We start from the raw sequence: 12,920 nt of genomic DNA, 5'->3' as shown, positions 1-12,920 counted from the left end.
CTGAAGGCATCTCTCGAAACTCTTTGCGCACATATCAATCAGGCTTCAATCGCTTTCAAAGATTTTGCTTCATGTATCGCTTTGTGTGGTTGCCGCCACAAGAATTACATTTAGAAACTATTTGTCACTTCTCTTGCGAGACAAGGCCTACAGTACAATACAATAAAAGTATATCTCTATGGAATTCAGTTTTGCGCACTCCAACAAGGCGTCGAAGTTAGAATTGCTTCCATGCGAAGACTCTACTATGTCTGTAGAGGGATAAGGCGCACTCAAGTGGCTAGAAGAAGGACTAGAAATCCTATCACACCTGCACACCTTCGACAAATGTTATCTTTTATCTCTAGCAGTCAACTTTCTGCCTACGACCAAGCACTTTGGAAATGTCTAGTGCTTACAGCTTTTTTTGGTCTTCTTCGAGTTTCAGAGTATACCTCAGCTAGTTCAAGGTCATTTGATCCATTAACAAACCTTTGTGTGTCAGATGTTTCCTTACAAGGACCTAGTGTACTTATCAGAATAAAAGCAAGCAAGACAGACCCTTTTCGTGTGGGAACCAGCATCACTCTGTGGGAAGGTTGTGCCCCCCTCTGTCCTGTTAATGCCATATCTTCTTTTTACTTTTTCCGGATTACATGTCCACCTGGACCGTTCTTCGTTTTGGAATCAGGCGAATACATTACTAGAAGTCATGTCACCAGATTTTTAAATTCTTCACTGCGTGATGTCAACATCAGCACACATAGTTTTCGCATCGGGGGAGCCTCAGCCGCATCATCAGCTGGTTATTCCTGACTCGGTTATACAATTGATGGGACGATGGAGAAGCAACTGTTTTGTGTCGTACATACATCTCACAAACACCACTCGAAGAAACTGGTCGAGAGAAATTGGACAAGTACGTGAACTAAGGAGTGTTTGGAATGATAAAATTAAGACTTTCAAGAATGGTAATTGCTTGACGACCGTGAACAATAAAATGGATACCTGGACACTAACTGGTCAAATGAATTTGGTATACTTTATAGTTCTTAAAATCTAGTATTATTTTATACCCAGGTCTTAGTTTGGGGAGTTTGGGGGTTGGCTTCGCTACGCTACGCTTCTATTGAAAATTTTGAATCTTCTTCATGCCAGTGATGATGTAATCAATAAGATTATTTCCACCCGGTAACCAATCCGGTTGAATATTTCCACCCCGGTAACCAATCCGGTCGATATGATATGATATTATGATATGAGATTATTCCACCCGGTAACCAATCCGGTTGATATATATTTCCACCCGGTAACCAATCCGGTCGATATGATATGATATTATGATATGAGATTATTTCCACCCGGTAACCAATCCGGTGAATCCGTTTATGCGGTGTTATTTGAGATTTCCACCCGGTAACCAATCCGGTGAAATGATATGAGATTATTTCCACCCGGTAACCAATCCGGTGATATGATATTATGATATGAGATTATTTCCACCCGGTAACCAATCCGGTGAATGTCATTGCTGATTCCTGGCATCTATAGTGTTACTTATATGATTTTAGAAAAGCGTAAGCGGAGCCTTCCCCTTTAATTCCCCAAAAAATAATTATCTTCAAATTGAAATTATTCACTTCTCAGTTCCCTCTCGATGTATCAATTAAATGGAGTTATTCATAACTCAGGTTAATTGAAAAGAGAGTCTTTGCCGGCGCCCTAGTAAACGCCCGTTACACCCTGTCAGTCGTATGCGTTCACCAGATCTACTTTGACCAGAAAGTCTGGGTTCTAAATTTAGCCGACCTCGTGCGTGGTGTCATATATAAAATACCTCAGTCTCTAGTAACGCTTCTTTCGAACATCGTCAGTCTTGGTTCCCGCCCTCCCACACCTTTCCTACATAACTTTACTATTTGCTAATATTGAAAATAAAAAGGATGCAAGTTCCTGTTTGTTAGTCATTTTATTTATATTTGCATATTTTGAGTTTCATATAAACGTGGAGTTAATTTAGTTGATTTAATTTATAGTATATATGGTCTTCTATGTAAGTAGTAATTTAGGGGTTGGCTTCGCTACGCTACGCTGCTATTGAAAATTTTGAATCTTCTTCATGCCAGTGATGATGTAATCAATAAGATTATTTCCACCCGGTAACCAATCCGGTTGATATATTTCCACCCGGTAACCAATCCGGTCGATATGATATGATATTATGATATGAGATTATTTCCACCCGGTAACCAATCCGGTTGATATATTTCCACCCGGTAACCAATCCGGTCGATATGATATGATATTATGATATGAGATTATTTCCACCCGGTAACCAATCCGGTGAATCCGTTTATGCGGTGTTATTTGAGATTTCCACCCGGTAACCAATCCGGTGAAATGATATGAGATTATTTCCACCCGGTAACCAATCCGGTGATATATTATGATATGAGATTATTTCCACCCGGTAACCAATCCGGTGAATGTCATTGCTGATTCCTGGCATCTATAGTGTTACTTATATGATTTTAGAAAAGCGTAAGCGGAGCCTTCCCCTTTAATTCCCCAAAAAATAATTATCTTCAAATTGAAATTATTCACTTCTCAGTTCCCTCTCGATGTATCAATTAACAGGATATTATTCCAAAAAAGTTTCCAGGAAATTTTCAAATAAAGTTTCCCAGGTAATCCTTCCAAAAACTTTTTCCCAAAAAAAAAAAAAAAATCGGAAAATGCCGGACAAAAAAATTGCGAAGAAAAAATAAATTTCAACTTTTGAAAATTTCCTGAATTTTTTCTTCCAAAAAGTTTTCCAGGAAATAATTCCAATAAAGAAAAAAGAAAAAATAAATTTCAAATTTTAAAATTTTCCTGAATGTTTTTTTCCAAAAAGTTTTCCAGGAAATTTTTTCCAAAAGCTCAACCAGGTAATTTTCCGAAATAATAACAATTCTCAAAAATCCTTGTCAAATCTCGACTTTTTAAAATGTCTTGATATTTTCTGACATTGACGCATGTGCTGGCATAAGAAAGAATTTCGAGATTTGCATAAAGAAGTTTTTGAAAAAGATTTTCCTTGGAACTAACTTGCATATAAAAAAATGTTTTCCAAATAAACCTACCGAAAAAAAAATCATTGCAGTTCTCGTAATAGAGTTCATAGGAAATAAAATAATCTTTCTAATTTGTTTTGGAATAACGAAACAAAGGAGAGATATTTTTCCAATCGATAAAATATATTTCTGCAAATATTTATCATTTAAAGAAGAATTTCTATATCTAAAAAGGTATAGTAAAACATACTAAAAATAGAGAATGTTAAAGCTATCGACTCTTCCAGAAAGTTACCGTGCACGGTGGAGGTTACTTATATTGTCTCCGGGGATTGTGAAAATCTACAAAATTTATCTTATCCGAAGAATAAATTGCTCTGTTTGGGGTGATTTTGAAGTGAAGATCTGTTGTCCGGGGGTTAAAAGTCACAATATTCAAATCTTTTCTGGAAAAGCCTCAAAAAGCCCTATTCATATGGGAGGAAATACCATTCATGATATTCAGGACAACATGTTTTCTACGGAAAGAACCCGTTTTTTTGCAAGTAGTGACAATTCCTGGTTGCTTATCGTTTGTTTGGCTCAAATTTGCCACTCCCGGCGAAAACCGGATTATTTCCGTAAGTAACATTACGTCATTAATTCACGAGTATCATGAACAGGCCTTTTCATAAATTACTGTACTTTGAGTGTTGTTCCCGTGTTGAGACTATTACCATAGTGAATTTTAATGATTCGAGTATTCAAGTGTTACTTTTGTGAACTCCTCTGGGAATTAATTACCATAGCAATATTTTGAAAACGAGGTAAGCTTTGCTCGTGACGTAATTTATGAAAAGGTCTATTAATGAAAAGACAACAGCAAACGAGCATAGAATCACATTTTTTTTCGGGAATACGTATAAACAGATAAAGTAGAGCAACAATGTTTTTAAAAATTAGGAAAAAGTTTCTACACCCCTACATATATGTTAGATGCAAACATAAGGGGCAAGTGAGGGAGATTCGTGTTATTGTAATCACGAAACGTACAAAATATATCACTTAAGGGAACTTATTATTTTGGCGGCAACTGTGTTCACAAAAAAAGCTTCAAATAAGGCAAAATAGAACAGATTTATGCTGTCATTTCGCCAAAATTAGTTCCCGCCAAAATTAAAAAAATTCATCAATCGCCAAAATAAGTTCTCGTCAAAATTAAACATTTCAGGATAATTGCCGCTCGTCAAAATTAGTTCCCTCCAAAATAAGTTCCCTCAATTTTTAAGAAGAGATCCTTCGTTGAAATAGAATTCGACAAGGAGCCGGGTATAAATAAGGAAAAACTGTTACAGCAATCATGTATTTCCCAAAGCTACACAAAATTTTGAAATAACAGTGTAAAAACGATAAAAAAACTCACGAAATATTTTAATGTATAGGATTTCAGGCGTAAAATAATATGTTACTGCGTTAAGCAAACGAAATGAGGGCCGCATCTAAAAGCTTTTAATTCTTTCATATCTCAAAAAGGTAATTAAATCTTAGAATTGACAAAAAAAACTAAGTTTATCTGTCTTCTATTTTCTTTATTCATGATATTCATGTTTTCTACGGAACACCACGATTTTTGCCACTAGTAGTGGCAAACTTAAGCTATAGAAAAGATTGCAAAAACTTGGGTGTTCCCGAATAAAGTATTATGCACGAATATCATGAATACAAGATTGGCTTTGTTTAGATTGGCCAAGATGAGATATGATTTTCACCCAATCGCATTTCTTGATTCCCTTTTTTCCAAAAATAATAATAATAAAAAATTACTAAACTTTCGTGTGTATGTAAACATTGTATCAAAAAACTTTATTGCGAGAGAGACGTTTATTTGTTTATTTTTTATTAATTATTTTTTATTGTTGACACGTAGACAATAGCCTCCCTAGTTGACACGACGTTTTCTCAACGTTTATCTAATGTTCGTAACGACGTTGTGTGCAAACTGGGGTTACAGAGCTTAAAACACCTTATTTTTTGTGTGTCTTTTTCAAGCCTTTTTCTAAATAGCAAGAATATTTACAAGCACATGATTTATTGGTACCAACACACCATAAACAATATCGGTTGCTTCAATCCACAAGAAAAGTTTAAGGTTTTGTTTTTAAATAAGAGTGATATCGTTTGCTTACTCATCAATTTTAATCCACAAGCTATTTCACATTGGATTGAGCAAAATTGGTCAGAAAGAGGAAAAGAAAAACATTTTTTTTGCTTATATCAACATAATATTAACTATAGCAAGACATTGTCCTGATATGAAATATGTGTCTGATATGAAACAGAAACACTTATGTAAAAACACAACCTTTTAAGAGACGAAAAAAAACGGGAACATCGTGTTTTACTGTACACCCGTCCATTTTATTCCAAAGAGTTGTAAAATATAAAATTCAATAAAACATTGCCAATAATATGACCAGGGATGAAAAAATTATCGCAATTATCAATTACGTCACGAACATCACTTGCACCGCTTTGAAATTATTGCCAAGGTGATTAACTCCCAACAGATTTTATTAAAACTACTTTCTATTCATAAAAAAATCTTTTAATGTCTAAAGGGACATAATCACCACGGCAATTGTTTGAATACGAGGTAAGTGATGATTGTGGCGTAAAATATGAAAAGGTATATTAGTTTCCATCTTATCAAACACTCAAAAAGTTACCGTGTGTCCATTACTCAGCCAACTATCCCGTAATTTTGACACAAATCCTCCAGTAGATATCAACCATAAATACCAAACAAGAAATAAGCAAAACAAAACCAATTATAAACCAAAGTAAATTTCCTACACCGTCGTAGCTTCCTTATTATCTTCAGGCTTTTTCTCTGCATCTAAATCATTATTTTCGAATTTGGTATAATAGCTAATGTATTCTGGGTAATCAATGTACCCGTCCTTATTGAAGTCTTGGTCTTTTAAAATCATGTCAACGAATTCGACCAGCGTCTCCGTTTGGTCTTCTGAAATGAAAAAACAAAATAATTATGATATATGTGGAGTTGTTGAGCTATTTTCCTGCTTCACCAAATTCCCAATAACTTTCTTAAATTATCGTGATTTTCATTTAATATTATTTTTCTTCTAAAATTACAGGGAATAAAATACTTTAAAATGCAGGAAAAAATTTTCCTTTCAATAAAGGGAGCGATTTTCCTTCGAAAATACAAGGAACGGTTTTCCTTCCAAAATACAGGGAACAATTTTTCTTTCCAAAATACAGGGAACGAATTTTCTTTCCAAAATACAGGGAACGATTTTCCTTCCAAAATACAGGGAACGATTTTCCTTCCAAAATACAAGGAACGGTTTTCCTTCCAAAATACAGGGAACAATTTTTCTTTCCAAAATACAGGGAACGATTTTCCTTCTAAAATACAGGGAACGAATTTCCTTCCAAAATACAGGGAGCGATTTTCCTTCAAGAATACAGAGAATGGTTTTTCCTCCAAGAAGGAGAAAATAAATTTTCCTTCTAATAAGTCATTTAGTATGAATCTCCTTCCAAAATACAAAGACATTACTTTCCTTCCAAAATAAAGCGGAAACTTTCGCCAGGACGAAAAATTGCGAAATTTACAATATTTACTGAAAAATATTTTTCGGAAGCATAAACTTTCGCGAATCAAAACGTAAAATTGAGAATTTTCACATGAAAAAATGGCTTAGAGGGACAAACACTTCTTGGATTGGCTTGAAACATTTGTCCTTTGACTTATTAGTCTTTTAGCAGGCTAAAGTGTCATAAAAGTTACATTTTATTCAAAGTTCGAAGTTTTACAGATTTTCTATCTTGTTAAGAATTTTTCGTGAGCATAAAATTTCACGAATAGCCCTTCCTAGAATTTTTAAAGACATTTACTTTCGCAAGAAAGGGCCAAAATTCGCGAAAATCGCGAAAGCTTCTGCTCGCGAAAGTTTGTACGCCTAAAGTAGAGAAAAATTATTTTCCCTCCAAAATTAAAAGAATGATTTTCCTTCCAAAATACAGAAAAATTATTTTCCATCTAACATACAAAAAATTATTTTCTTGAAAAAAACAACATCAATTTTCCTTTCAAGTTAAATAAAGATTTTCCTTTTAACATACAAAAAATAATTTTCGATTCAAAATACAGTGAAAAAAACTTCTTTAAAAAAAAGAGAGAATGACTTTCCTTCTAAAACACAGAGAATACTTTTCCTTCTAAAATACACAGAATGGTTTTCCTTCTAAAATACAGAAAATTGTTTTCTTTCTAGAATACAAAGCATGAATTTCCTTTCCATTTTATATCCATACAGGGGGTGGACGAAGATTTCCAGGGGGTGATCGGAGAAGAATTTCCAGGAGGGTATAAAAGAGTATTTTTCCATTTTTCCAGAGGAAAAACAAATATTTTAAAATTCCCAGGGGGTGAAAGACTGATTTTAGTTCGTCTACCCTCACTTTTAAGGTACGAAAAAAAGTTTTCCAAGGGTTCTTTTGCTAATTTTGAAATTTTCCAGGGGGTATCTACACACATTTCTAAGAATCTTTTTTTTGCCTTGAAAGGTTTGTCCACCCCCTGTATGGATATTTAATGTAAAAGCCCATTACATGAACTGATTGCACATTCACAATATGTTTAAAAGTGTTCTCATTTGCTTTCATATAAGATCTATTATAAAAGATAACATTACACATCTTTACCTTCCTCTTTATTTTCTTTTTGTTGTCCTTCTTCCTCATGTTCATCATGAAAATGTGTCATGGATTTCAAAAGTTCTAAACCGTCTAATTTAGTGTTGTTGTCATAATCATGCATCACAAAAAACTGTGTTTGTGCATCATATTCCTGAAATATCACAAATTTGAGAAAAATTTCTTTCAAGATTCAAATTTTCACATGACTAAACAACATTCAAAGCAGTTATTTATTTGGAAACAAATTACCTTAATGATATCGTCTTGGGCTTTTCTGCAAGTATTTGATTGTCTCAAATTTCTCATAGTGAAATCTTACACTATATAAATCTTTAAAAATCTAATGAATTGCTTCACTGGAGAGTTTGATAATTTCCAAAGATTCTTTGCTGTTACAGGTTCAAATGTACCTTCTCTAAACAGATAAGAAGTGTTATATTATATATGACAACACATTCTATGGGAATGAGAAAACTTACTTTCAAGTATTTGTCAGCTTGTTCTCCCGTGAATCCATACTGATGTTGTAAATGTTCTTTGATGTGACTGAAAGATAACCATTCAACATATGTTAAACCATTCAATATCAAGTTTATAACATTAAAAAGAAGGGCTCTCTATAAAACAGTCAAATTGCCTCGAGTGTGTGCATAAGCATAATCTATGAACAATCAAAGAGGGCACTTTTTAGAGACCAAACAAGTCCTTGATACAGCATACCCTTGACACAACAAGATTTTCCTGGTAAAATTTATTTACAGAATCATGGAGGGAATTGAATCGAAAAGTCTAAGATTGAAAAAAAATCCCAGATCATAAGCCCCTCTGTCCATGAATACAGAGTTTATGTATGTGTGTTTTTCTGGAGACGGTAAGGTTATAATTTGACTAGATCCCTGAAAGCTGAGAATGACGGATACATCAGCACTTTTACCGTCCTCGATTTTGCGGGTCGAAATTGCGGGTTATTCCGAATCGCTTCAGTCACTCTACCATCCTCAAAAGTGCAAATACATAGTAAACTCGCTAAAATGTCTCAAGAATGATATTGAAACAAAAACACTTACGCTGTATCTTTTGCAAACTTCAATGGATCGTCTTTAGTAGGCTGTTCATTGGATGAAGTATAGTGTACACTGTTTATTATGGCTGCCACAACCAATGTGATATAGTCAAGTCTCATTTTTCGTTTTTTAATATTAAAATTAATATAAATAATCTAATTCTACTAGGAAAGATATAAATCCATTTACATTAAAGATAGTTATGATCAGCTTTAGGCTGCACGCATCCCCTCTAATATGATTTGATATAGGGGATGCGTATCGTCTAAGATATACCTGTCCCAGCTTACCCCCGTCTTTTCTTTTCTCTTGTTTGATTATGTGTCACAGCTGTACAACGACTTCTCTTTTTCTTTGTTTAATGAATGAAAATTTATAATTATGAAAGCAATAACACAATGACGATCCAATCTGTGATTGGATGTAACAAAATTATGCAAATTTATGCAACTTTCGGTTACCCCAAATTTGAGGTAACTCTCGGACGAGAATTTCATACACGATACGCATCCCCTATAACAAAATAAATTCTGGGGATGCGTGCAGCCTAGATCAGCTTTTGTTGTTGATAAACCCATTTATCACAACCTGTCAATAAAAATTTCAATCCCTGAAACTAACCCAAATTGAGCCATTGTTGGTATTCTGTGTTTGAACAGCTAACTAATTATTGTAACAAAATGCCCAAATCCAGTCTTACTATATCGACCACTCTTTTTATCATATTAATTGACATCTTGACATTTTAGTCATCTTTGTTAGATGTTTTGTTTCGAGAGTTCTTGCAATATAGTTTATTCAGTCAGGCACATCCTGGCAAATGAACGGGGTGAGCATTTGCATGGGGTATTCGTCACCTAGTGTAAATGAGATGGGACGTCTCAGGCTAAAAGCGTGAAAGTGAATAATAATGACCTCAAACTGAAAAAGGGAAAAAAAGGAAGAAAACTGGGAACTTTATTTTTTCGTTAAAAGTTTCTTTAATCTTCGAAGACAAAATTGACCCATGGTAAAAAAAATTCATCTATGCAGTTCTTTGAAATGAAGCAAAATATTTCCAACCCGTTTCAATTAAACTGGGTATTCAGCGCTATTACGTCACTTTCGTTTTCGACCCCGTTCATTTCCCAATGGTTGCAAGTGAAAAATACCCCGTTCATTGGCCAGGATGTGCCTGACTGTTATTGTTCAACTTGGAGAGGGAATGTTTGTAAACATAGAATTTTTCTTCATAGCAGTTATTTGAGGGGTCGGATTTAGGCAGGGCTGTCGGATTTAGGACCACTCACGGTATATAAGTGGTGAAAATACAGTCCAGAAATCAATGGTCCCAAGATTTGACCAATCGTCCCAAGTTAGAGCAGTTGACAGTTTCTCTTAAAGCATATACAGGCAAAAATGGGTTTGTTTACCTCCAGAAACCATACGATGGAGAGTTACAAAACATGTATATGCAGAGAATAGACCTTTTTTCAAAGAGGCCACCCTGTTGAATAATTATGTAGTCCAGCAGAAAAACAATGATAAAACCACACATAATTATTACAATATGCATGATACAGTAATTATGCATGGCTCTATCATTGTTTTTATGGCTGGACTACATAATTATTCAACAGGACGTCCTCTTTGAAAAAAGGTCTATTGTTTTACATATTACGGGAAAGGTGTATTCTAATCTCAATAGTGGCAAAAGAAAAGTTTTTTTGTCTCTGAGATAGAAAATGGAATCTACACAGCAAACTTTAAAGTTCTTCAAATTTTCGTGAATTTTGAGACAGAAAACGAATTCCCTCTAAGACAGAAGAACCTTTTAACACTGTAGTATAAATGGCTTTCCTTAGTCTCTTCAATTCAATATCTTTGAGTTCTTCACCTGTATATTTTTTGCTTTTAGTTTTACCACAATTAATTAATGTATTACTTGATAATTCATTAGAAATAGAACTAGAACTAGCAGATTGGGCAAGAAGCAAGCAAAAAAGCTAGCTACCTTTAGCTTTAAGCAAGTACAAACAAAAAAAACAAAGATATTTAAAAAAGATGAGATTTGTAAAGATGAATCCAAAAGAAAACTATCAAACCTTTATTTGAAAATATCCTGTCGAGAAGGAAGTAAATAATTTATTTAAAAAATCATGGCTTCCAGTTTGTCAGGAGGAGGCTTTCGCTTTCGGCTTCGAGACGTGGCTCCTTGTCTGTATGTTTTCATAAAATCTTGATCACCCAGCCGCTTTCGAAGATCTTTTTCAAGACTTTCAGTTTAAATCGAGACAAAACATTCGTTTGGTTCCTTGATGGTCCGCGTAAAAGGAATCTTTCCGGGCCGCCAACGCCCATCAAATTCACCCTGCCTTATGTGTGTGGAGGAGGCTCGGAAATCCCGAGTTATTTGTTATTTTCACCACCGAGTGAAAAAATAAGGAGTTACAAACAGAATAGACGAGTTATGATTTCATTTTCGACAATTAAGGGATCATTATTCTCAAATCAACTCGGTTCTTTTCAGTAGTAAAGGGTGAATATTTTAATATAGATTTTTCATCACGATCACGCAAATCCGCAAAACACACTAGAGAAAGGTCCCTATCACGCGACCGCGAAAGAATACGGATTACAACCTAAAGTGAATGTCATCTTTACTTCCCAAAACAAAATATCGACGTTAGAGAAAGCAAAATCTAAAGAAATTTTATTTAGCGGGCATAAATGTCATTTATTCCTGGTTATTATAGTTTTTATTTTTACAACTGTCGAACGTGCTAACCGCACTGGGCTCAACTTCAGTGTTTTTAAATCATTCGTAGGCCCAATTGTAAAATTGTAACCAATTTCAACGAAAAACTCATGACCACCCCCTTAAAATGGAAATTTTAAAATAATGAAAACCACCCCACAGGGATTCGCCCTTGAAGTCTCCAGCCTGCCTAAAAGTTTTAACCTCGTTTTGACGAAAACTCGTGACCACGCCCTTAAAAATGAAAATTTTCAAAAAACAAAAAATAAACCCCATATATTCACCCAAGGAACAAGTGTGTCAAATTTCAACCAAACCCGATCATTTTTGAAGTCTCTAGCCTGCCACAAAGTTATAGCCTCGTTTGGGCGAAAACTCGTGACCATCATGCCCTTCAAAATGAAAATTTTCAAAAAATTAAAAAAAGGCCCCCAGATATTCACCCAAGGAACAAGTGTGCCAAATTTCAACCAAATCCGATCATTTTTGACGTCTCCAGCCTGCCCCAAAGTTTTAGCCTCGTTTTGGCGAAAACTCGTGACCACGCCCTTAAAAATGAAAATTTTCAAAAAATAAAAACAGGACAGACACACATACTTACATACATTGTCAGATTCTAGCTCAACTGAAGTTGAGAATTGCAATTGACGTCAAAAACACTACAGTACTATGTCCTCAAAGTGAGAACCAATAACGAGGCCTCCAAGCGGTTTTCGTGATGACGTGATAGGGACTTCTTTGCAGCGTGATTACGTGGTTTGGAAATTTTTTCTTCGTGATAGCGTGATGAGACCTCAAAACGTGATAGTGATTTGAAAGATTTTTGAGCCGTGGTGCGTGATTCTGATTTTGTCAAAGAGGGATGGATGATTATCCAATTTATTTGCTGATTTTCGTGATCGTGATTGAAGACAAAAAATTGTGTGATATCGTGATCAGAATTACCGCTGGGGGGGGGGGGGGCTCTTAAAAACTGGTCTGTTTGCCCGAATGGTGAAAATTCTGGACTTTTTACGTTGATAATGAAAATTGTAGACTTTTTTGTAAGGATATAATACGTTGAAAAGAAGATAGATAGCGAGTTTTAAATAACGCTCTTAAATAGCTACTCTTTTTGGGCTCTATGATTGTTTATGTCCTTATTAATTGTCCATAATATAGCCCTTAATGTTATTCATGCCCTATCGTCTTCTGTTAATATTTACAAGGATACTCAGTATCTACTTTGTTTATTTTATCTATTTTGCTTTGGTTCCGTATTTTATTCCATAATGGCAGATTAGCTGCGCGGAACATTCTAGTTCTAATAAAAGCACAATTTCTAGCATAGATGCTAATGTCTCAAGTTTCTGTCTAAATCCACCTCCATCGACTATG

At 34.8% G+C, this 12,920-nt stretch overlaps 1 protein-coding gene across 1 annotated transcript; it reads right to left on the bottom strand.

The window, feature by feature from the left end:
* Positions 1–4,344: 4,344 nt before the first annotated feature.
* On the bottom strand, positions 4,345–8,997 carry LOC136811379 (multiple coagulation factor deficiency protein 2 homolog). The gene is made up of 4 exons (XM_067067979.1): positions 8,810–8,997; positions 8,222–8,288; positions 7,749–7,893; positions 4,345–6,039 (listed from the first exon to the last, which is right to left on the bottom strand). The coding sequence occupies exons 1-4, from the start codon at positions 8,923–8,925 to the stop codon at positions 5,864–5,866; spliced, it is 504 nt and encodes a 167-aa protein (XP_066924080.1). The 5' UTR covers positions 8,926–8,997; the 3' UTR covers positions 4,345–5,863.
* Positions 8,998–12,920: the final 3,923 nt, after the last annotated feature.

This window comes from Clytia hemisphaerica, unplaced genomic scaffold (genome assembly GCF_902728285.1).
Source record: "Clytia hemisphaerica strain Z4C2 unplaced genomic scaffold, Clytia hemisphaerica genome assembly, whole genome shotgun sequence".
NCBI lineage: Eukaryota > Metazoa > Cnidaria > Hydrozoa > Leptothecata > Clytiidae > Clytia > Clytia hemisphaerica.
The sequence above is the reverse complement of the archived record's forward strand: the minus strand, read 5'-3'. Positions and strand labels throughout refer to the sequence as shown.